Source organism: Coregonus lavaretus (genome assembly GCF_964263955.1).
Source record: "Coregonus lavaretus genome assembly, chromosome: 9".
Taxonomy (NCBI): domain Eukaryota; kingdom Metazoa; phylum Chordata; class Actinopteri; order Salmoniformes; family Salmonidae; genus Coregonus; species Coregonus lavaretus.
The window spans coordinates 42,057,870-42,080,504 of NC_139996.1; the positions used below are offsets into that span (position 1 = coordinate 42,057,870).

General features: G+C 42.4%; 1 protein-coding gene across 1 annotated transcript; it reads left to right on the plus strand.

Moving 5' to 3' along the window:
- Nucleotides 1-406: 406 nt before the first annotated feature.
- On the plus strand, nucleotides 407-22,071 carry LOC311134919 (mixed lineage kinase domain-like protein). The gene is made up of 11 exons (XM_084168685.1): nucleotides 407-497; nucleotides 2,802-3,251; nucleotides 3,387-3,494; nucleotides 9,929-10,106; nucleotides 10,205-10,305; nucleotides 10,458-10,593; nucleotides 15,359-15,443; nucleotides 15,556-15,695; nucleotides 18,763-18,812; nucleotides 18,989-19,129; nucleotides 20,675-22,071. The coding sequence occupies exons 2-11, from the start codon at nucleotides 2,804-2,806 to the stop codon at nucleotides 20,722-20,724; spliced, it is 1,437 nt and encodes a 478-aa protein (XP_084024811.1). The 5' UTR covers nucleotides 407-497; nucleotides 2,802-2,803; the 3' UTR covers nucleotides 20,725-22,071.
- Nucleotides 22,072-22,635: the final 564 nt, after the last annotated feature.

A 22,635-nucleotide genomic window follows, 5' to 3' on the forward strand; every position in this document is an offset into this window, starting at 1 on the left:
CCACCTAAAAAGTATGTAAGAAAATATATTAGCATTCTTTAAATTGAATCCTCCCAAAATCAACAAAGTCGTACAATTTTGAGTGCTCATTTAATGTTCAAAGCATACTGAATACCACTGGATATCTAGCTAGCTACTTAGCTAGTAAATCACACAGCAATTATTAAAACGCAGTATGCTAGCTAGCTGCAAGTCTACCAACTATATACCTGCTGACTGTTCAGTCTTTTTTTATGGGGGTCATTTGGGGTCCCTTGTTTAAGCAAGTAGACCTAGGCATGAATGCCAGACCATATTATAGCAGGGCAATTATTATTGAAAGAAATTAGAAAAGCAGACCTGAACTGAAATAAACAGAGGAAGTGCATAGCTCTGCTGTGAGCGGTAGTTGTGTAGGAGGAGCTCCATAGAAACCCGTGTCAGTGCACACTAAGGGTGTGATCTCCTTTCTGTTTCAGATGTCAGAGTCTCAGAACCGATAGCAACAGTCTCTCAAGGTATTTTTCATTTCAAACGTACAATAGGTTTTAGGTTGAACAGAGAACAGTAACTAGTGCTTGTTGCGTGTGATTTGGCTTATAGTCTACTTCCTGCTTTTGAGAACAATGCCTTTTGCTCAAAACGTTAATCAAAAGTTCTCACTAGAGTGTCTGTCTCCTCTGAAAGGCGAGAACTGGTGATTGTCATTTATATATGCTGGCAAGTGTGAAACATTCAATAATGCAACCAATCGACCGATGTGACTCACTATTAGTGATATGGGGGCTCTATAGCCCATTCAAACATATAAACATATACCGTCTATTCACGAAGCTGTCTGCCGCCTGAGCGAAATGCCCCAACGCTGTACAAATGCTCTATCTAAACGTCTGTACGCCTCGCCTGCAATACCGTTTTCGAAACATTTGGTACTTACAGGAAAATTCCACCCAAAAACTATATTTTGGTATTTGTTTCATTAGTCCGTTGTTGACATAGTCCCAAAAATGTTTAGCTTGTCAGCCATCAAGTTTTCAAGATATGTAACTTTCTAAATACAGAAATCAAACCTGTATGATTAACTGTGCTAATTAACTGTCTAGCGTGCTCCGCCTGTGTGTAATGGAAGGATGCCAGAAAAGGGTTGTAACTGAAAAATACTGTCAGCTGCAACTGTGTTAAAACCTATTAAAACAGTGCACAGTAAGTGTATATTTTGCATTAGTGAAATTATTTTTGATGAGATGTGGGTGGTCCTCCTGTAGCTCAGCTGGTAGAGCACGGCGCTTGTAACGCCAAGGTAGTGGGTTCGATCCCCGGGACTACCCATACACACACAACAAAAAAAATGTATGCATGCATGACTGTAAGTGGCTTTGGATAAAAGCGTCTGCTAAATGGCATATTATTATTATTATTATGTGAAAGTAGAGTAGTTCACATAGAGCCAGCTGTGGTCCCAAGTGGGGAAAGCTGTAGGCTTTCATGACTGTGTGCAAATGTATGCATGCATGACTGTAAGTGGCTTTGGATAAAAGCGTCTGCTAAATGGCATATTATTATTATTATTATGTGAAAGTAGAGTAGTTCACATAGAGCCAGCTGTGGTCCCAAGTGGGGAAAGCTGTAGGCTTTCATGACTGTGTGCAAATGTATGCATGCATGACTGTAAGTGGCTTTGGATAAAAGCGTCTGCTAAATGGCATATTATTATTATTATTATGTGAAAGTAGAGTAGTTCACATAGAGCCAGCTGTGGTCCCAAGTGGGGAAAGCTGTAGGCTTTCATGACTGTGTGCAAATGTATGCATGCATGACTGTAAGTGGCTTTGGATAAAAGCGTCTGCTAAATGGCATATTATTATTATTATGTGAAAGTAGAGTAGTTCACATGGAGCCAGCTGTGGTCCCAAGTGGGGAAAGCTGTAGGCCCCCTTGGGTTCTCCAGAGGAAGGGGGTCTATTGAACTTAGCTGCTTAGGAATTATTTCCTTGTCAGCAATGTTTTTCAGTTACCTCATATAGTCAATAGAAAAACAGGTTAGGTTGTAGAATTATACAGTTATGTGATTTTGGAATGGCTAACACATATGCTATTGCTTTGAATAATCCTAAACAGGGGTTGCCAACCAACACAAAGGGGTAGCTACATCATATACATGCCATCACCAGAAATGTTCTCAGTTGAATACCAATTGAAAGTGCATTGTAGTCCAGGACTTGGCTTAACCTAGGTCCGGGAAACCAGACCTTATTGTTTGTCATAACTAATGCTGTTCATTTGTCATTGATTGCTCAGCTGAACATTACTTAAAAATCAAGGCCAAATAAAATAACCTCCCCTCAGCTTTCACAAGAACTTAAAAACTGCACATTACAGTCTCACATCGGATGTGTATCAGGGATAAGCAAGTTTCCCTTCCTCTACCAGACTAGTTTTCGAAATACATTAACTGACATTACACAGTGCCAAAGTAGCTTCTAGGAAATAAGTAGCTATGGTTAAAAATGACCAGAACCTGATGTACCCATTTCAGATGATATTATTTATGTCTTCAGGTGGTAACAATGTCTTCCCTGCGTGCGCACACACACACACACAATTTGGACATACAATGTCTTACTGAAGTGAGAGAGACATCTCTAGAACTTGTATGACTGTTATGTGATGCGTTCAACATTGATTATTTAACTAGTTTGGTGCTCTGTCAACAAGGTCAGTTCGACAGTTTAGTATACTGCTACGGTAGATGGACTTTCTCAGAGCTATTTTTTGGGAAAACCTTGTCTAATGCATTTCTTAATCCACTATTCTCTCTCCAGCCATGGACATCATAGATCCCATCTTGGGCATAGCGGAGAAGCTTTACTCTCTATGTGGTGAAGTGAAAGCCAATAAGAAGCGCTGTCAGCGTTTGGCCCAGCGCATAAAAGCCTTGGAAGAGCTGGTGAGAGCAGTTAAGGTGAAGGGACTGGGGCAAAAGCTTGTTCCTGTGGAGAACGGCCTATACGAGCTCAAACTCACCCTGGAATATGCCCAGGACGTGGTTAAGAAATACTCCTGCACCAGCTACCTGAAGCGCATCCTGAAGGCCTACGACCAAGGAGATGATTTTGGGAGTTTAAATGAGCGGCTGAATGATGTGGCTCAGGTGCTGTCGCTAGCCCTGCAGGTGGATCAGAGGAACAAGCTACTTCTGGTGTTTCGAGAGGCGACACGACGGAGAGAGGATGAGGCTGACAGGGAGAGTGATCGTCTGGAGCTGCAGAAATGTGAGACAGCTCTACCATGCCGTTTTCAGTCATAATCAAGTGGCCTCCCCGTATGAGCAGGCAGGGAAAGCTTGAGTTGTTGATTCTGCTGACTACGCCAAATTTAGCTGTGTGTGTTACTGTTATGTCCCACAGTGCTACAGTCTCTGGCGGAGGACACGAAGGAAAGTGTGGGCGCAGTGCGTGAGAAAGTCGACTCCACCGAAAAAGATGTGAAAGACATCAAAGCCATGTTGGAAACCTGTAAGTAAGCCTCTATAGATTAATTGTTGTTACAAACTGTACTTGTTAATTTGGAATCTGAGCAACTGTTGCTGTTTCTAATTTCTTACTGACTTCAACCTGCACCTGATGATAAAGGACACTGTGAGTATATCCTATCAGCACAGTTTTGCATCTTACATCAGGCAAGCATCCCATGGTCTATCCATCCTCAATGTATTTTGTGTGACGATGTGCTGTGATATCTTGTTCTCTGTGTTATTGGTTTGATGTGATCTCAAATCAAATTTTATTGGTCACACACGTGTTTAGCAGATGTCATTGCGGGTGTAGCGAAATGCTTGTGCTCCTAGCTCCGACAGTGCAGTAATATTTAACAAGTAATATCTAATAATTTCACAACATATACCCAATACACACAAATCTAAGTAAGGAATGAATTTAGAATAAATACATATATGAACGAGCGATGTCAGAGCGGCATGGACTAAGATACAGTAGAATAGTATAGAATACAGTATATACAATGAGATGAGTAATGCAAGATATGTAAACATTATTAAAGTGGTGTCAACGTCTGGGTGAAGTGGTGAAACGGAATCAGGCGCAGGACACAGAACTGAGAAAATGAATGGATTTACTAAACAAAAGTAAACCATAACAAACCCTCCACGCAGGGAAGAGCAGAACAACAGCTCACCAAATGACGTAAAACAACAGACAATCACGTACAAACTCAGGAGGGAAAACAGAGGTAATTATAGGGACACAAATAAGCATAATGGGTAACAGGTGTGATTAATAAAGACAAGACTAGTGTAACACAGAAACATTGATCGGTGGCAGCTAGTACTCCGGTGACGACGAACGCCGAAGCCTGCCCGAGCAAGGAGGAGGGGCAGCCTCGGCTGTATTCGTGACAGTACCCCCCCCCCCGACGCGCGGCTCCAGCCATGCGTCGACACTGGCCTCGGGGACGGCCAGGAAGACGCGGAGCAGGGCGAGTCAGATGACGACGATGGATGGCCCTCCTGGGAACCCAGCTCCGTTCCTCCAGAACGTACCCCTCCCACTCCACGAGATACTGCAGGCCTCCCACCCGACGCCTCGAAACCAGAATGGAACAGACCGAGTACGTCGGTGCCCCCTCGATGTCCAATGGGGGCGGAGGAACCTCCCGCACCTCAGACTCCTGGAGCGGACCAGCTACCACCGGCCTGATGAGAGACACATGGTACGAGGGGTTAATACGGTAATCAGGGGGAGTTGTAACCTATAACAAACCTTGTTCAACCTCCTCAGGACTTTAAAGGGCCCCACAAACCGCCGACCCAGCTTCCGGCAGGGCAGGCGAAGGGGCAGGTTTCGGGTCGAGAGCCAGACCCGGTCCCCCGGTGCATACACCGGAGCCTCACTGCGGTGGCGGTCGGCACTCGCCTTCTGTCTCCTAATAGCCCTTTGCAGGCGTACATGGGCAGCGTACCATGTCTCCTCCGAGCGCCGAAACCATTCATCCACCGCAGGTGCCTCGATCTGGCTCTGATGCCATGGTGCCAGGACCGGCTGGTAACCTAGTACACACTGAAAGGGAGACAGGTCAGTGGAGGAGTGGCGGAGGGAATTTTGTGCCATCTCTGCCCAGGGGATGTAAACTGACCAATCCCCCTGCCGGTCCTGGCAATATGACCTCAGAAACCTACCCACATCCTGGTTTACTCTCTCCACCTGCCCATTACTCTCGGGGTGAAACCCTGAGGTCAGGCTGACCGAGACCCCCAGATGGTCCATGAACGCCTTCCAGACCCTTGATGTAAACTGGGGACCCCGATCAGACACTATGATGATCGAATACTGCCCGGAAACGGCGGGTGAAATCCTTGTAACGTATGGACTCAGCGTCTATTCCACCCCACTCCGCGTTGGCCCATTCCAGCGCTCTGCCCGACATACAGGAGATGAGGGCGGACACGCTCCAGTATCCTGAGGGAGCCAGGTGGATGGTTGCCAGGTAGAGCTCCACCTGGAGCAGGAAACCCTTACACCCGGCAGCTGTCCCATCATATTCCCTCGGGAGCGAGAGCCGAATTCCACTGGATCCAGGGTTTGATGGTCTTGATGGGGGAGAAGTGTAGGAAACCCACTTCTCTCCCATCGATCCATGGTGTTCACCACTCGATCCATAGCCGAACCTAAAGCCTGCAGCATGGTCGAGTGCTGCTGGATGCGTTCCTCCACCGAGGCGCTGGGATCGGATGTGCCTGCTGACTCCATAGGTGGTGCGTGATTCTGTCAACGTCTGGGTGAAGTGGTGAAACGGAATCAGGCGCAGGACACAGAACTGAGAAAATGAATGGAGTTACTAAACAAAAGTAAACCATAACAAACCCTCCACGCAGGGAAGAGCAGAACAGCTCACCAAACAACGTAAAACAACAGACAATCACGCACAAACTCAGGAGGGAAAACAGAGGTAATTATAGGGACACAAATAAGCATAATGGGTAACAGGTGTGATTAATAAAGACAAGACTAGTGTAACACAGAAACATCGATCGGTGGCAGCTAGTACTCCGGTGACGACGAACGCAGAAGCCTGCCCGAGCAAGGAGGAGGGGCAGCCTCGGCTGTATTCGTGACAAGTGGCTAGTGTTCCATTTCTTATAGTGGCCAGTGATTTCTAGTCTGTCTATAGGCAGCAGCCTCTAATATGCTAGTGATGGCTGTTTAACAGTCTGATGGCCTTGAGATAGAAGCAGTTTTTCAGTCTCTCGTCCCAGCTTTGATGCACCTGTACTGACCTCTCCTTCTGGATGATAGTGGGGTGAACAGGCAGTGGCTCAGGTGGTTGATGTCTTTGATTATTGTTGTGGAAAATTATCCCTATACTTATTAAAACAAACAGTACTTTCAGAGTTTTTGTAGAATCAATATAGACTTTATTACACAAAGCAACAAAGCCGAGCTGGTCTGCAGAGCACCTGAATTCCTAACACTTTTTATATACAGTTCTATTCCTGCACATTTGACATACTTTTTAGCTTAATCCCTACCTGTTTAGTTCTTCCACCATTGTCTCCAAATCATATTTTGACTGCTCCCCCCACTCTCTTAATTTATGATAGTGGCGAAATCTGACTCCTCCTCCTCCTATGTATTCAGTTTTGGAAACAATAGTGGCAAGACCAAGCTTTCTCATGTAAAAAATAACAGAGCCATCTCCTGGCTCTGCTCTGTTTATTCTAAAACATATCAATCAATACTTAAATATGGTTTAAACAGGGCAGGTCCATAACCTATTCTCAACCATATACGTTTAAGACATTCCTTATGCATGGCCTCATGTATAGCAGTATAATCAATTCTTAGACATGTACAGTTCTCATGCATAGTGTACAATGTGTGCACAATTATTAGGCAAGTTGTATGTTTGAGGATTCATTTTATTATTGAACAACTACTGTGCTCTCGGTCAATCCAAAATGTTAATAAACCTCAAACCTGAATATTTAAGAAAGTAAAAGTGAGGTTTTGGCTTTCTTTGGAGAATATCTGTGTGCACAATTATTGGGCAACTATTAGTGTGCAGAATTATTATGCAACTAAATGAAAAACGAAAAGTTCCCCATGTCACTTGTTTATTTTCATCTGTTAAAGTGAGAATAATAAACAAACAACTCAAAATTTACAAATAAACATTTCTGACATAAAAAAATAATCTGTGACCAATATAGCCACCCTTCTTTTCAATAACAGTCATAAACCTTCCATCCATGGAGTCTGTCAGTTTCTTGATCTCTTGACGATCAACTTTTTGTGCAGCAGCAACCACAGCCTCCCAGACACTGGCCAGAGAGGTGTACTGTTTTCCTTCACCGTAAATCGACCGTTTAAGAAGGGACCACAAGTTCTCAATAGGGTTTAGGTCAGGTGAGGAAGGGGGCCATATCATTATTCTTTCATCTTTAAGGCCTTTACTGGCTAGCCACGCAGTGGAGTACTTCGATGCATGCAATGGAGCATTGTCCTGCATAAAAATCATGGTCTTCTTGAAAGATGCAGACTTTTTCCTGTACCACTGCTTGAAGAAAGTGTCTTCTAAAAACTGGCAGTAAATTTGGGAGTTGAGTTTGAGTCCATCTTCAACCCGAAAAGGTCCAACTAGCTCATCTTTAATAATACCAGCCCATACCAGTACCCCACCTCCACCATGCTGGCATCTGAGTCGAAGTGGAGCTCTGTGCCCGTTACTGATCCAGCCACGGGCCCATCCATCTGGTCTGTCAAGAGTCACTCATCTTATCAGTCCATAAAACCTTTGAAAAATCTGTCTTCAGATATTTCTTGGCCCAGTCTTGACGTTTCAACTTATGTGTCTTGTTCAGTGGAGGTCAGGTTTCAGCCTTCCTTACCTTGGCCATGTCTCTGAGCATTGAACACCTTGTACTTCTGGGCACTCCAGGGAGGTTGCAGTTCTGGAATATGACAGCACTGGAGGATAATGGGTTCCTGGTAGCTTCACGTTTGATTCTTCTCAAATCTTTGGCAGTTAATTTGCGTCTTTTTTTCTCAACACGGTTCTTGCGACCCTGTTGACTATTTGCAACACAACTTTTGATGGGTCTGTGATCACGCCCCAATATCTTAGCAATTTCAAGAGTGCTGCATCCCTCTGAAATACTTTTTACAATTTTTGACTTTTCAGAGTGAGTTAAATCTCTTTTTTGGCCCATTTTGCCTGAGGAAAAGAAGCTGCCTAATAATTATACACCTCTTGATATAGGGTGTTGATCTCCTTAGGCCACACCCTCCCTCATTACACAAATACACATCACCTGATATGCTTAAATCCAATAAGCATTCCAGTTTATACAGCTTGGAGTTGTGAAATATGCATAATAATGATGATATGGTGAAAATACTGACTTGTCTAATAATTGTGCACACAGTGTATATTTCCCACACATTGTAAGTATGAGCAGGCCCATTCCCAGGAGCCATGTCCTGACTCTGGCTCAGGCTCCCTCCTTGTGTACCACTCTGTACCACACTCTGTTTCACTTAGTCTTACTGCTTGTCTTTGTGATTAACTATGTTTTAACTTTATATTCTAAAAATATTTAACTATGTTCAACTTATAGTCTACTGAAGAATGTGTTTAACTTATAGTCTACTTGGGAGTGTACTGAACAATTGGCTTCTTACCTGTCTATCCCCATGTCTGCTTGGTCTCCTTTTCATATCATATCTGAACCCCCTCTTTATCCAAACAGCCACCCTCCCTGGACCTTGAGCCACTATGGTTTCTTCTTGTGACTATGTGTATGTGGCTATGTGTATCGGGTCATAGCGCACAAACAAGTGAAAACGTTAGTTCTGTTGCTACTCATATCTCCACACAGCTGCACCCTTGGAAGATAGTAAAAGACAGGATGAACTGAAAAACTGTGGTTACTCTAAGGCTCTTTGTTTTAACCGTGTGACCGGGTTACTCTGAAGCAACAAGAAACAATACAGGTCTATACAGGTCTATCTGTTTCTGAAGTTTATCTCCATCCCATGTCCTTGACTACACACCCAGACCAGCTGCAGGTAGCTAGAGGGAACCATCCTTTCTCAGAAGCACAGCATTTGCACTAAAGAAATGTCTCTACTATTGTTAAGCATATTATAATATATGTAATGGAGAAATACCTAGAGAGCCATTTCATCATGGCTCTGTTTTAACCCTTGAATTTGTTCTTAATCCATAGGCATATAGGGCATATAGGTGTTTCATTCTACAACATGTATAATTCATACATTTGTTTTGTTATCTTTTTGGCCTTCCTTTGACATCGGGTGCTGAAGGTGTCCTGGAGGGCGGGTAGTTTGACCCCGGTAATGCGTTGGGCAGACCGCACCACCCTCTGGAGAGCCCTACCGTTGCGGGCGGTGCTGTTGCCATACCAGGCGTTGATACAGCCCGACAGGATGCTCTCAATTGTGCATCTGTAAAAGTTTGTGAGGGTTTTAGGTGCCAAGCCAAATTTCTTCAGCCTCCTGAGGTTGAAGAGGCTCTGTTGCGCCTTCTTCACCACACTGTCTGCGTGGGTGGACAATTTCAGTTTGTCAGTGATGTGTACGCCAAGGAACTTGAAGCTTTCCACCATCTCCACTGCGGTCCCGTCAATGTGGATAGGGGGTTGCACCCTCTGCTGTTTCCTGAAGTCCACGATCATCTCCTTTGTTTTGTTGACGTTGAGTGAGAGGTTATTTTTCTGGCACCACACTCCCAGAGCCCTCACCTCCTCCCTGTAGGTTGTCTCGTCATTGTTGGTAATCAAGCCTACTACTGTTGTGTCATCTGCAAACTTCATGATTGAGTTGGAGGCGTGCTTGGACACGCAGTCATGGGTGAACAGGGAGTACAGGAGTGGCTTTGTTGTGTTTGACTTTGTTGTGTTTCCCATTGACAGTAATGAAGCCCAGTATTTTTAATCAAGACATCCGAGAGATCAAGCCAGAGGAGCTGATCTACGACGTGCCCAAAGAGCCCTTCATCAAAAATGACAACTCAGAGATATTCAAAGGAGAGTACAACAAATTCCCAGTGGCCATCAAAAGATACACCTACTCAAGGAGCACAAGCATGAGGTATGTAGCATAGCATATAAGATGTCTGAGAGGTCTTGTAATATCAACTTCAGTGCTAAACATCTATTTGTTTAATCGGTTATGTTTGTCCCACACAGTCAAGTGAGAAGCATCTTTAAAAAGGAAGTGGAGACTATGAAACGCTTTGAGTCACCAAACATCTTGCGAATGTTTGGGATCTGTGTCCAGGACGAGAGTGGTGAGTAAGCTGTTTTACAGTATGTGAAATAGTTGCTGAACAAATATAAGACAGGATATAATCACTATGTGATTGCAGGATATGATATCAAAATGTGATGATGTGCCCTTGTTGCATTTATAATGATCTTCTCTACCCTTGTTGTCCTGTAGGACCCAATCCAAACTTCCTCATTGTCATGGAGTTTTGTGAGAAGGGCAGTCTGAGAGAGGTGCTGGCTTCCCAAAGCAACCTGCTCTGGGACAGAAAGGCTCGCATGAGTCTGGACGCAGCACAGGGTCTCTACAGGTAGCAGTTTGATGTTTATTCTCATGAATCTTGACCTGGAGTCAGTAATGATGGGCTAGATGGGCAAGCTGCTTTTTGGTCTTAATTTAAGGTATTTCTTTATGCATTAGGGTTAGCAGTGTGGTTAAGGTTTGGGTTAAGGTTACGTATAAAATAGATTTTATGACTTTGTGGCTGTGCCAGCTAGTGACCACTCTGCAGAGCTGCTACCAGGGCAAGATTCATGACAATAAATGCCAACCTACTTACAGTTATACAGTACCTCTATAGAAATGAATCACTTTACCTTGTACACACATGAAACCAGACAGTACACCAATTACACATGACATGACGCACGGATCACCATCTCTATCATATCTTTGCCATAAATGTGTTATATTGAATTTCTTTAGTTGAATAAGTCTCTCTTTCTCCCTTTCTCTCCTTTTATCTTATTTATATTTACAGTATATATACAGTACCAGTCCAAAGTTTGGACACACACTCATTCCAGGGTTTTTCTTTATTTTTTACTATTTTCTACATTGTAGAATAATAGTGTAGACATCAAAACTATGAAATAACACATATGGAATCATGTAGTAACCTAAAAAGTGTTAAACAAATCAAAATATATTTTATATTTGAGATTCTTCAAATAGCCACCCTTTGCCTTGATGACAGCTTTGCACACTTGGCATTCTCTCAACCAGCTTCATGAGGTAGTCACCTGGAATGCAATACAATTAACAGGTGTGCCTTGTTAAAAGTTAATTTGTGGAATTTCTATCCTTCTTAAACCATCAAGCGCTATGATTAAACTGGCTCTCATGAGGACAGCTACAGGAATGGAAGACCCAGAGTTACCTTTGCTGCAGAGGATAAGTTCATTAGAGTTAACTGCACCTCAGATTGCAGCCCAAATAAATGATTCACGGAGTTCAAGTAACAGACACATCTCAACATCAACTGTTCAGAGGAGACTGTGTTAATAAGGCCTTCATCAAATAAAATAAAATGTTATTTGTCACATGCGCCGAATACAACAGGTGTAGACCTTACAGTGAAATGCTTACTTACAAGCCTTTAACCAACAATGCATTTTTAAAGAAAGAATACCAAAAGAAAATCATAAAATAATACAAAATAAAATTAACAAATAATTAAAGCGCATGGTCGAATTGCTGCAAAGAAACCACTCCTAAAGGACACCAATAAGAAGAGACTTGCTTGGGCCAAGAAACACGAGCAATGAACATTGTCCTTTGGTCTGATGAGTCCAAATTAGAGATTTTTGGTTCAACCGCCGTGTCTTTGTGAGACGCAGAGTAGGTGAACGGATGATTTCCACGTGTGGTTCCCAACATGAAGCATGGAGGAGGAGGTGTGATGGTTTGGGGGTGCTTTGCTGGTGACACTGTCTGTGATTTATTTAGAATCCAAGGCACACTTAAACAGCATGGCTACCACAGCATTTTGCAGCGATACGCCATCCCATCTGGTTTGCGCTTAGTGGGACTACCATTTGTTTTTCAACAGGGCAATTACCCCAAAACCACCTCCAGGCTGTGTAAGGGCTATTTGACCAAGGAGGATGATGGAGTGCTGCATCAGATGACCTGGCCTCCACAATCACCTGACCTCAACCCAATTGAGATGGTTTGGGATGAGTTGGACCGCAGAGTGAAGGAAAAGCAGCCAACAAGTGCTCAGCATATGTGGGAACTCCATCAAGACTGTTGGAAAAGAATTCCTCATGAAGCTGGTTGAGAGAATGCCAAGAGTGTGCAAAGCTGTCATCAAGGCAACCGGTGGCTACTTTGAAGAATCTAAAATATTAGATATATTTTGATTTGTTTAACACTTTTTTTTTTACTACATGATTCCATATGTGTTATTTAATAATTTTGATGTCTTCACTATAATTCTACAATGTAGAAAATAGTAAAATTAAAGAAAGACACTTGAATGAGTAGGTGTGTCCAAACTTTTGACTGGTTCTGTGTGTGTGTGTGTATATACAGTGAGGGAAAAAAGTATTTGATCCCCTGCTGATTTTGTACGTTTGCCCACTGACAAAGAAATGATCAGTCTATAATTTTAATGATAGGTTTATTTGAACAGTGGGAGACAGAATAACAACAAAAAAATCCAGAAAAACGCATGTAAAAAATGTTATGAATTGATTTGCATTTTAATGAGGGAAATAAGTATTTGACCCCCTCCAGCCCCACACCTGGACACTCCACAGCAGACACCAAGCCCTGGAGACCTGGAGGGTGGAGGACCTCACTACCAACACACTACACCACCCACCTGTCCACAGAAGCAATCAATCAGATTCCAAACTCTCCACCATGGCCAAGACCAAAGTGCTCTCCAAGGATGTCAGGGACAAGATTGTAGACCTACACAAGGCTGGAATGGGCTACAAGACTATCGCCAAGCAGCTTGGTGAGAAGGTGACAACAGTTGGTGCGATTATTCGCAAATGGATGAAACACAAAAACTGTCAATCTCTCTCGGCCTATGACCCCAAGAACACCATCCCCACCGTCAAACATGGAGGTGGAAACATTATGCTTTGGGGGTGTTTTTCTGCTAAGGGGACAGGACAACTTCACCTCATCAAAGGGACGATGGACGGGGCCATGTACGTCAAATCTTGGGTGAGAACCTCCTTCCCTCAGCCAGGGCATTAAAAATGGGTCGTGGATGGGTATTCCAGCATGACAATGACCCAAAACACACGGCCAAGGCAACAAAGGAGTGGCTCAAGAAGAAGCACATTAAGGTCCTGGAGTGGCCTAGCCAGTCTCCAGACCTTAATCCCATAGAAAATCTGTGGAGGGAGCTGAAGGTTTGAGTTGCCAAACGTCAGCCTCGAAACCTTAATGACTTGGAGAAGATCTGCAAAGAGGAGTGGGACAAAATCCCTCCTGAGATGTGTGCAAACCTGGTGGCCAACTACAAGAAACGTCTGACCTCTGTGATTGCCAACAAGGGTTTTGCCACCAAGTACTAAGTATTTTGTTTTGCAGATACTTATTTCCCTCATTAAAATCCAAATCAATTTATAACATTTTTGACATGCGTTTTTCTGGATTTTTGTTGTTGTTATTCTTTCTCTCACTGTTCAAATAAACCTACTATTTTAAATGATAGACCGATCATTTCTTTGTCAGTGGGCAAACGTACAAAATCAGCAGGGGATCAAATACTTTTTTCCCCTCACTGTATATACACACACACACACACACTGTATATATGAGGACACCCCTTCAAATTAGTAGATTCGGCTATTTCAGCCACACCCGTTGCTGACAGGTGTATAATATTGAGCACACAGCCTTGCAATCTCCATAGAAAAACATTGGCAGTAGAATGACCTTACTGAAGAGCTCAGTGACATTCAATGAGGCACCGTCATAGGTTGCCACCTTTCCAACAAGTCAGTTTTCAAAATTTCTGCCCTGTTATTGTGAAGTGGAAACGTCTAGGAGCCACAACGGCTGAGCCGCAAAGTGGTAGGCCACACAAGCGCACATAACGGGACCACCGAGTGCTTAGGCGTGTAGTGTGTAAGAATCTTCTGTCCTCAGTTGCAACACTCACTACCGAGTTCCAAACTGCCTCTGGAAGCAACGTCAGCACAAGAACTGTTCGTACAGAGCTTCATGAAATGGGTTTCCATGACCGAGCAGCCGCACACAAGCCTAAGATCAACATGTGCAATGCAAAGCGTCGGCTGGAGTGGTGTAAAGCTCACCGCCATTGTACTAAATCACACTTCATAATCTGGCAGTCCGACGGACTAATCTGGGTTTGGCTGATTCCAGGAGAACGCTACCTGCCCGAATGCGTAGTGCCAACTGTAAAGTTTGGTGGAGGAGGTATAATGGTCTGGGGCTGTTTGTATGTGGCTGCTATGAAAGTGAACTGTGTTTGCATGTGATCGGGTGTATTCTTAAACGAAAGCAAATGGAACGAAACGGGGATAAACATACCTGCATTTGTCCAATAGAAACTCTTGTTTGCAGCTGTTGGACTAATGATTACACCCTAGATCATCTAGATGCAGGCAAAATTGTGCAAGGCGGTATTGAATGTGTCAATGTCTGTCATCTTGATTACTCACATTTCTCTCAACCTGTGCACCTACGTTGTGAACTTTCATTCATAGGCCAGGTTGTAGCAACCTCATATCATTGGCAGTCAGTGCCATTTATGATGAGGGAGGACGAAAACATTTTTTATGAGCATTGCCTTATTTCTATTACAGTCTCTTGGATGACTGTCATTCATATTCCATTCACCCAGCTCAATGTAACATCAATAGGCTTAGGCTACTACATGATGCTCAAATATATATATTATGCCAATATGCCACGTCTCTGTCGCAACAAGTACAGACACCTTCAACATGAAGTGTTGGTGCACATGAAAGGATTCCGCCAGCATGGTGGAATGCCACGCCTAAAACTGGCTAATAATGTCGCATCTCTGATTGCCCTGCCACAGCCACATGTCATTGGTAACGTCAGGTACAATTTTGCCTAAATCGACAGAGGAACGTTGGATCCTATTCATGCAGCTTATGATTCAACTACTTAAACTTCTATCCACCAATACTATCCAGTATGCTCTGGTGTTTCTTCTTCTCTAAAATAATGGGTACACTGTATCAGTGCCCTGCGCCTCTCTTACAAAAGTTCACAGAAAGCGAAAGTGTATCCTAATCACATTGAGCTGTCATGACTAGCTAATCCCTCTCTAACTGTAGATTGCACCAGTCTGAGGAGAAGTTTAAAGTGCATGGATGCATCAACAGCAGCAAGTTCCTGGTAGATACCGGGTACAGAGTGAAGGTATGAGGTTCAATGCAGTCCTGTAGACATCCATGTGTGTTTGACACTACAAAGTGATAGGTGAAGTACTCTATCTCAATGTAATTTTCGGTTTTCCTTTGTACATGGTTAGCTGGGAGGTTTTGAGCTGGCCAAAACAGAGACGTCATTGAAGAGGACTAAGGACAGCAATCGAAGCTCTTTCTGCTACAGCTCCCCTCAGCAGCTTGAGAATATTAACCATAAATACAACAAGGAATGTGAGATGTACAGGTCAGCTTCAAGCCAAAATACTACACACTCTCAACCACTGAACCATGAATGTAAAATCACATAAAACTCATTACTGTGCCTTCAGAAAGTATTCACACCCCTTGACTTTTTCAACATTTTGTTGTGTTACAGAATTTAAAATGGATTAAATTGAGATTTTGTGTCACTGGCATACACACAATTCCCCATAATGTCAAAGTAGAATTAGGTTTTAAAAAATGTATAAAAAATGAAAAGCTGAAATGTGTTGAGTCAATAAGTATTCAACCCCTTTGTTATGGCAAGCCTAAAATAAGTTCAGGAGTAAAAATGTGCTTAACTAGTCACTTAATAAGTTGCATGGAATCTGTGTGCAATGATTGTGTTTAACATGACTTTTTAATGACTACCTCATCTCCGTACCCCACATACAGTGGGCTCCAAAATGACTGGCACCCCTGACTGGCAATGCACAAACAAGACTTACAATATAATTATAGAGAGAAACTCAAAATACCAACATGTGAGAAATACTGTACTATATTAATGTTCCAATGGAACCCACCAAAATAATTTATTCATTTTAATTAAAAATCAATGTCCTCCAAATCAAGGTTTCACAATGAATGGCACCCTTAAAGATTATTGTAAATAACATCTACCAAAATTTAACCAAGAATAAAATTCCACTTATTTAAGTTTATCTAAGTCTTAAGGAACTATATGAGCCATTACATCACTTCCTGTTTCACTAGGGTATAAAAATTAGGTAACACGCATGCAATATCCCTTTGTCATCCAAACCATGAAGAAAACAAAAGAACGGGCAGTTCAAAAGAGACATGGTTGTAGACCTTCATAAATCTGGTAATGGCAACAAGAAGATCCACAAACAATTGAATATACTACAGAACACTGTCAGGGCAATTATTACATTTTTTTAAAGATATGGAACAGTTGAAAACCTCACGGGTAGAGGACGCAAATGCATTTTGCCCCCCAGGATAGGGAGGAGGATGGTGAGAGAAGCAACAAAATCCCCAAGAATCACTGTGAAAGAATTGCAGGCCTTGGTGGCATCTTGGGGTCACCAGGTTTCAAAAAGCACAATCAGATGCCACCTCCACAAGCACAGGCTCTTTGGAAAGGTTGCCAGAAGAAAGCCCTTTCTGACCACAAGACACAGACGCAAGTGCTTGGAGTTTGCCAAACGTCATTTAAATTATGACTGGAAGAAGGTGCTCTGGTCAGATGAGACCAAAATTGAACGTTTTGGTCAGAAACAGCATCGGCATGTTTGGCGTCGAAACAGAGATGCATACAAGGAGAGGCACCTCATACCCACGGTAAAATATGATGGTGGGTCAGTGATGTTTTGGGGCTGTTTTAATTCCAGAGGTCCAGGGGCACTGGTTAAGATTGATGGCATAATGAAGTATTGTTTGTGCATTGCCAGTCAGGGGTGCCAGTAATTTTGGAGCCCACTGTATACAATTATCTGTTAGGTCCCTCAGTCGAGCAGTGAATTTCAAACACAGATTCAACCACAAAGACCAGGGTGGTTGTCCAATGCCTCGCAAAGAAAGGCACCTATTGGAAGATGGATACAAATTTTAAAAAGCAGACACAGAATATCTCTTTGAGCGTGGTGAAGTTATTAATTACACTTTGGATGGTGTATCAATACACCCAGTCACTACAAAGATACAGGCGTCCTTCCTAACTCAGGTGCCGGAGGGGAAGAAAACCACTAAGGGATTTCACCATGAGGCCAGTGGCGACTTTTAAAACAGTTACAGAGTTTAATGGCTGTGATAAGAGAAAACTGAGGATGGATCAACAACATTGTAGTTACTCCACAATACTAACCTAAATGACAGAATGAAAAGAAGGAAGCCTGTACAGAATAAAACATATTCCAAAGCATGCATCCCAGAGCGTAAAATAATGTTATTAACTGATTCCCATGCTTTTAAAATAACGGTTCTGTTCCGGTATAGATCACTTTCGGTACAGGTTCTGTTTCCTGAACCGGTTCCAACCCTTGGTTATGGGTATGCTTGTCATCGGCAAGTACTAGGGAGTTTCTTTGGGATAAAAAGAAACGGAACAGAGCTAAGCATAGGCAAAATCCTACACTCTTAGAAAGAACGTGCTATCTAGAACCTAAAATGGTTATTCGGTTGTCCTCATTGGAGAACCCTTTGAAGAACCCTTTTTGGTTCCAGGTAGAACCCTTTTGGTTCCTGGTAGAACCCTTTTGGGGTTCCATGTAGGACCCTTTCCACAGAGGGTTCTAAATGGAACCCAAAAGGGTTCGACGTGGAACCAAAAAGGGTTCTTCCTAGACCCAAAAAAGGCTTCTCCTATGGGGACAGCCGAAGAACCCTTATGGAACCTTTTTTTTCTAGGAGTGTAGAGGAAAACCTGGCTCAGCCTGCTTTCCAACAGACACTGGGAGACAAATTCACCTTTCAGCAGGATAATAACCTAAAACACAAGGCCAAATAAACACTGGAATTGCTTACCAAGACGACATTGAATGTTCCTGAGTGGCCTAGTTACAGTTTTGACTTAAATCACCTTGAAAATCAATGGCAAGACTTGAAAATGTCTGTCTAGCAATGATCAACAACCAACTTGACAGAGCTTGAAGAATCTTTCAGATAATAATGTGCAAATATTGTACAATCCAGGTGTGTAAAGCTCTTAGACTTCCCCAGAAAGACTCACAGCTGTAATCGCTGCCAAAGGTGATTATATCATTGACTCGGGTGTGAATACTTATGTAAATGAATTATTTCTGTATTTCATTTTCAATAAATGTGCAGTAATTTCTAAAAAAACATATTTTCACTTTGTCATTATGGGGTATTGTGTGTAGATGGGTGAGAAAAATAATATATTTAATCAATTTTGAATTCACGCTGTAACACAACAAAATGTGGAATAAGTTAAGGGGTATGAATACTTTCTGAAGGCACTGTACATTTTCTATGTTGAAATGGTCTCTGTTGTTCTAATGTAGGCCCTTCAGGCCTCAGTCTACTGCAATTTCACTCTGTTTAAATTGTCGTGTTCTTTGCAGTTTTGGTATTGTCCTTTGGGAGATTGCAACCTGCAAGATTCCTTTCAGAGGTGTGTGTCAATTAGTGAAAGTACTGTGTGTAACAAACACTATCAGCAATACCAATGATACTGTATATCTGGAAATAGCATGGTTGGGTTTTCGCTCCCTCTATAAACATTTGCTTGCTCTGTCATATTTAGAAATGTATCATTCCATTTCTGTTTTCTCTTGTACTTCTGATCAGACTGCTCAGACAAAGAGGTGTATCAGAGGGTGTGTAAAGACAAATATACTGAACCTCTTCCTGAAGGTTGCCCTAAACAGTTGGGAGAACTGATCAACGACTGTCGCTCCTACGACAGCTTCCAAAGGCCAACGGCTGGAGGTAATACCTTCAACACACACAACTCATAGGCCTAGATAAAATTTACATTTTACATTTTAGTCATTTAGCAGACGCTTTTATCCAGAGCGACTTCCATGAGCAATTAGGGTTAAGTGCCTTGCTTAAGGGCACATCGACAGATTTTTCACCTAGTCGGCTCGGGGATTAGAACCAGCGACCTTTCGGTTACTGGCACAACGCTCTTACCCACTAAGCTACCTGTATAGAGCGCCCACTGTAATTATTGGGACAGTGAAGCAGTTTTTCTTCTTTTGGCTCTATACTCTAAAAGTTTGGATTTGAAATCAAACAATGACTACGTGGTGTTGGATTCTAGCTTGAAATATACTTATTAATGTTACCAGAATAGAACTTATTGATTACTGTACATGTAAAAGGAATGTATATGTTGGGGTCAATGGAGGATGGATAAGAACTAGGTGTATGGAAAGTTACACACTGAGACGAGGGAGTGCAGAAAGTTTACATTCTGTCAAAAGATGTTATTGTTAAATCTCATGGCTCCTAAGGAATGAGGCAAAGGGCAACAGTCTGGTTTCAGTCACTGATAAAGTAGGACAGTCGTGGATTAGGGAGGCGCGAGTAATTCGGCCCGAGGTCAGGTCAGATGAAGTGAGAAGGAACAGTCCTATCTCACACACACATACTTCCACGCCCACGAAGGGTCTAGCATGAGGCAGGGCCATGACTACACCAGTGAGAGGAACCAATTAAGTTCCTGACTAGCAACAGAGATGTATTGGCTGTCTAGATGTGCAAGGAGTTGACTCCGCCTAGAAGGAAGGTATAAATAATGTAAAAAGTGAAGTATTTGGTCCCATATTCATAGCATGCAATGACTACATGAAGCTTGTGACTCTACAAATTTTTTGGATGCATTTGCTGTTTGTTTTGGTTGTGTTTCAGATTATTTTGTGCCCAATAGAAATGAATGGTAAATAATGTATTGTCATTTTGAGACTTCTATTGTGAATAGAATATGTTTCTGAAAACTTCTACATTCATGTGGATGCTACCATGATTATGTATAATCCTGAATTTATCGTGAATAATGGTGAGTGAGAAAGTTAGACCCACAAATATCATACCAACTTGATTGATGTAGTCACTGCGTGCTATGAATATGGAACCAAATACTTAACTTTTTACTACTTTAATGCACATAAGTGAATTTGTCTCAATAATTTTGGTGCCCTGAAATGGGTGGACTATGTACAAAAAGTGCTGTAATTTCTAAACAGTTTGCCTGACAATCTGCACTTTAACCTCATAGTCATTGTTTGATTTCAAATCCAAACTTCTGGAGTATAGAGCCAAAATAAGAAAAAATGCTTCACTGTCCCAATCATTACGGAGAGCACTGTATGATATACTGTACCCCTACATACAATAATTTCACCTGTCCATATTGATTTCTATTTGTCCTCTCAGTTATCCTTGTTTCTTATTTCCATCATTATAATCATCATTAAGAGGTGTTATCATACCCAGGACAGATTGAGTAATCAAGTTTCTGTTCCACAGTGTTGGTTGACAAGCTCCGCAAAGTGGTGGAGAAGTTAGAGGAGGACTAACAAACAGGTTTCCATCTCCAGTTCTCAGAAAAGAGGAAAACCAAGAGCGGTTATCAACCCCAGGTCAAAGGAAGACCAATTTACTGTCTCAAATTCTTTATGAGATAAACAACAACCACACCACACCGACAGACGGTTGATCAAATGCCTGTGACATATTGTGAAGGAAGGAATGTCTATATCTCTCAATGGACAATTTAGCCTAATGGAATGCATTTTCACTATAAGCATTATTCAGGAATAACTTTGATTGAAACTATTTGCAATTGATCTGACCATTAAAGCACCACCATATTTTTTTTCTGCTGGCACAACTCTTTGAAAAATAAAATATAATAAAGCCATTTGTTTGTGACAACTTATTTCCAGATACAGTAGCTATATGTATTAAGTAGCATAATAATTAGTAGTCTGGCTCTGCACCAATGGTGATGTTGGAAAATTATGGCAATTCAATATCCTCCCCTGTTGCACACAACAAGCTTCCATTCCCCCTGTCACAAGGGGATGTATCGCTAATTTAAGATGAAAACATCCACCCTGTTATGGTCAACCCTGTTAATTTATTTGGCACTTACTATAGTAATTTTTTGTATTTAACCTCTTAATGAAGTTGAACATGTGCTCTTTATGACAGAATGTTAAAATGAGGTGAAATGTAAATGTCAATTTGACCAAATTACACTGCCCAAAAGGCACTCTTATTGGTGGAACAACCCTGATATCTTAAGGCGTCAGCATGCTTTAGTTCAGCTGGCGGCTAGCCGAAGTCGGCTAAGCGAACCGAACGAGTGTGCTTGCATACTCCCTTAAAAGACCTTCACTTGAAAACAAGAAAAAAGCAGCAATAATGTTGCTGCTACCGTCTCTTATGACCGAAAAGAGCTTCTGGACATCAGAACAGCGATTACTCACCTTGAACTGGACTAATAATTTGTATTTAATGAGTCATACGAGAGGGATTTGCTCCAGACACCCGACAGGGCCCTCATCCCCATCATTCGCAGTAGAAAGAAAAGGAGATATCACGGAAGGAGATCGGGGTGCCTGGTTGTCACACCCTGGCTCTGGGGACTATATATGTTGAGCCAGGGTGTGTATATTCTATGTATTGTATTTCTGTGTTGGCTGAGTGGTTCCCAATCAGAGGCAACGAGTGTCAGCTGTTGCTGGTTGTCTCTGATTGGGAGCCATATTTATAGAGGCTGTTTTTCCCACAATAGTTGTGGGATCTTGTTTCCAGTTGGTTTGTTCCTAGTTAGGTTTGTCCTTTGGATGTCACGTATTGTTTGTTGTTTTGTTTTGCTGTTCGTGTTATCATTCGATTAATAAAGTATGTTTGCTTTCAACGTTGCGCCTTGGTCTACTCCGTCTAACGATCGTGACACTGGTAAGGAGCCGGCGACGAGTGGCTAATCTGCCTTTGCCATCGATACTATTGGCCTATGTACAATCGCTTGATAATAAAGTGGACGAACTACAAGCATGTAAATCCTACCGACGGGACATTAAAAACTGTAATATCTTATGTTTCACTGAGTCGTGGCTGAACGACGACATGAATAACATACAGCTGGCGGGTTATACACTGTATCGGCACGATAGAACAGCAGCCTCTGGTAAGACAAGGGGTGGCGGTCTATGTATATTTGTAAACAACAGCTGGTGCACAATATCTAAGGAAGTCTCAAGGTTTTGCTCGCCTTAGGTAGAGTATCTAATGATAAGCTGTAGACCACACTATCTAACAAGAGTTTTCATCTATATTCTTCATAGCTGTCTATTTATCACCACAAACCGATGCTGGCACTAAGATCACACTCAATTAACTGTATACGGCCATAAGCAAACAGGAAAACGCTCATCCAGAGACGGCGCTCATAGTGGCCGGGGACTTTAATGCAGGGAAAC

Bases quoted from the DNA above. Each gene is read 5' to 3' on its own strand.
- LOC311134919 (XM_084168685.1), top strand. From the start codon at position 2,804: ATGGACATCATAGATCCCATCTTGGGCATAGCGGAGAAGCTTTACTCT. The intron at 3,495-9,928 runs GTAAGTAAGCCT...TCCCATTGACAG, and splicing joins CAAAGCCATGTTGGAAACCT to TAATGAAGCCCAGTATTTTT. The intron at 19,130-20,674 runs GTAATACCTTCA...TCTGTTCCACAG, and splicing joins CCAAAGGCCAACGGCTGGAG to TGTTGGTTGACAAGCTCCGC.